General features: G+C 53.3%; 1 protein-coding gene across 1 annotated transcript in view; it reads left to right on the top strand.

The window, feature by feature from the left end:
* Nucleotides 1-16: 16 nt before the first annotated feature.
* Nucleotides 17-2,565, top strand: part of EMH_0068400 (uncharacterized protein) — a gene marked incomplete at both ends in the record, with an annotated part of 5,224 nt that continues 2,675 nt past the window's right edge. Inside the window, 5 exons of the mRNA XM_013498738.1 lie at nucleotides 17-162; nucleotides 737-748; nucleotides 945-1,148; nucleotides 1,735-2,122; nucleotides 2,512-2,565. The exon at nucleotides 2,512-2,565 is cut by the window's right edge and continues 786 nt beyond it. Coding sequence (XP_013354192.1) covers nucleotides 17-162; nucleotides 737-748; nucleotides 945-1,148; nucleotides 1,735-2,122; nucleotides 2,512-2,565 — 804 coding nt within the window. The remainder of the gene's footprint in view (nucleotides 163-736; nucleotides 749-944; nucleotides 1,149-1,734; nucleotides 2,123-2,511) is intronic.

Here is a 2,565-nt window from a genome sequence, read left to right as displayed (position 1 = left end):
CCAAGGGACTTTGGGGATGCCCGCGAGGGCAAGTCAGCAGCAGGTGTCTCCTCTGTGTCTCCTGCTGCTGATGCTCCCAGCAAGCAGACAAACACACTCTGTTGAGTTTGTCTTTGTCTTGGATGCTGTGGGGCCAGACAGGCCGCCCTGTGCAGATATGAAGTAAGAAAAATATGCTGTCTCCTTTTGTCTCCTTTTGTCTCCTTTTGTCTCCTTTTGTCTCCTGCCGTCTCCTTTTGTCTCCTTTTTGTTTGTCTCATTTTGTCTCCTTTTGTCTCATTTTGTCTCCTTTTGTCTCCTTTTGTCTCCTTTTGTCTCCTTTTGTCTCCTTTTGTCTCCTTTTGTCTCCTGCTGTCTCCTTTTGTCTCCTTTTTGTTTGTCTCCTTTTGTCTCCGTTTGTCTCCTTTGTTGTCTCCTTTTGTCTCCTTTTTTAATTCTGTCTCCTTTCTCTTCTGCTGTCCCCTCGGCTTGCTCCTGTCTCCCTCTATCCTCCTCTCGTCCCCTGGCTCTTTGTCTCCTTCACACTGCTGCTGCTGCTGCTGTTGCTGCTGTTGCTGCTGCTGCTGATGCTGCAGCTGCGGCGGTGCCTTGCCTCTTAGTGAAGCCCGCCATACTGCGCTTGTTCAGCATATCGAGTTGCTGTTGCTGCTGTTGCTGTTGCTGCTGTTGCTGCTGCTGCTGTTGCTGCTGCTGCTGATGCTGCTGCTGCTGTTGCTGCTGTTGGTTTGTGTTTCAGGGCCTGCCTAATGTAAGCACAGCTTTACCTGTTTGCTGCTCTCCTCGCTGAGCTGTACATACACCCGAACAATCCAGACAGCAGCAGCATTTGTCTTTCGATCGAAATGTAAAGAAATGTCTCCCTTCATCTTCTGCTGCTGCTGTTGCTGCTGCTGCTGCTGCTGCTGCTGCTGCTGTTGCTGTTGCTGCTGCTGTTTGTGGTGCAGGCTGGCTGCGAGTTTGTTGGGTATGGGGGGCCCCGGGAGCTGTCTGGGTGCTCTGCGTGCTGCGGGGCTGGCAGAGGGGATGCATGTGACAGTGGGGCTGCATGCATGCGCTGCTGAGCTGAGGGTTGCGTTGATGGTGCCGGGGGGCAGCTTAAAACACTTCACCATCGAGCTCATGGGCAAAATATTCTTTGTCTACTTGCAGTCAGACACATGCTGCTGCTGCTGCTGCTGCTGCTGCTGCTGCTGCTGCTACTGCTGCTGCTGCTGCTGCTGATGCTGTTGACTGTCTACTTGCAGTCAGACACACCCTGCTGCTGTTGCTGCTGCTGCTGCTGCTGATGCTGTTGACTGTCTACTTGCAGTCAGACACACGCCCGCTGCTGCTGCTGCTGCTGCTGCTGCTGCTGTTGTTGTTGACCGTGTCTTTGTCTCCTTTCGTATTGTTGATGGTCGCTGTCTCCTTGTGTCTCATCTCTTCTTGCTGCTGACTGTCTCCTTGGCTCGCTGCTGCTGTCTGTCTCCACTGTCTGTCTCTGTGCATGCGTTTGTCTCCTTGTCTCTTTGTTGCTGCTGCTGCTTGTCTCCTCTGTCTCCTCTCTATAGAAGCATATTTTGTTTCTGTATGATGTCTCCCCTGCTGCTGCTGCTCAACTGTCTCCTTTTTTTTTGTCTCTTCTCTATCCTGCTGCTTCTCTCGCTGTTCTATCATCGCTTGTGTTTCTGTCTCTGTTTATTCTCTGTCTGCTGCTGCTGCTGCTGCTGCTGCTGCTGCTTGTCTGTCTCTCAGGCTGCTGAAGCACCAAGTGTCTATACAGGAGAACTGGCGATATGTGCTGCAGCAGTACGCAGCAGAGGAGACAGCATTTGAGCTGCACGAGCGGCAATCTGTCTCCTTTGCCCCTTCTCTATCGGGTCTATCAACAGCAGCAGCATACGGAGACACTGTATTGTCTCCTGCTGTCTCCTTGTCTCCTGCTGCACCTGATGCCATCAAGCATCCTCAGCCTCTCCTGCCGCAACTGTCTCCTCTGCAGGAGACAGCAGCACTCGCTGATGCCCTACAAACAGGGGCGGGGAGACAGGCATTCAGAGACGGCTATCTCCATAACAAAGTCGACCCCAATCACTTCGCTGCTTTCTTGGCCGCACTTACGCCCAGTCGCCTCGTCCTCGTTGTGCGTTCCCACTGCTAGCTAGCTAGCTAGCTAGCTAGCTAGCTACCTAGCTAGCTAGCTAGCTACCTAGCTAGCTCCACAGTTAGATAGCTAGCTAGCTAGCTAGCTAGCTGCGAGTCTACCAGTGTTTGGCTAGCTAGCTAGCTAGCTAGCTAGCTAGCTAGCTAGCCAAACACTGGTAGACTCGCAGCTAGATAGCCAGCTATCCGCAGGCATAGCTCGTCAAATAGCTAGCCAACAAGCTAGCTAGCGATCTCAGCAGCGAGCTGGTCAGCTAGCTAGCTACCGTAGCTACCCCACTAGCTGTTGAGCTAGCTGTCTAGCTAGCTGCTCAGCTAGCTGTCTAGCAGGGGGTGTGTGTGTGCATGTGGTGGATGCATGCGCTGCAGGTGGCTTCTCCCCTGGTGGGTCCCCTATGCAACCGGCTGGCGTCGCTGCAGCGG

The sequence above is a fragment of the Eimeria mitis genome, genomic scaffold (genome assembly GCF_000499745.2).
Source record: "Eimeria mitis Houghton genomic scaffold, Emh_scaff3675, whole genome shotgun sequence".
Classification (NCBI taxonomy): domain Eukaryota; phylum Apicomplexa; class Conoidasida; order Eucoccidiorida; family Eimeriidae; genus Eimeria; species Eimeria mitis.
This window is presented reverse-complemented; position numbering and strand designations above follow the sequence as displayed.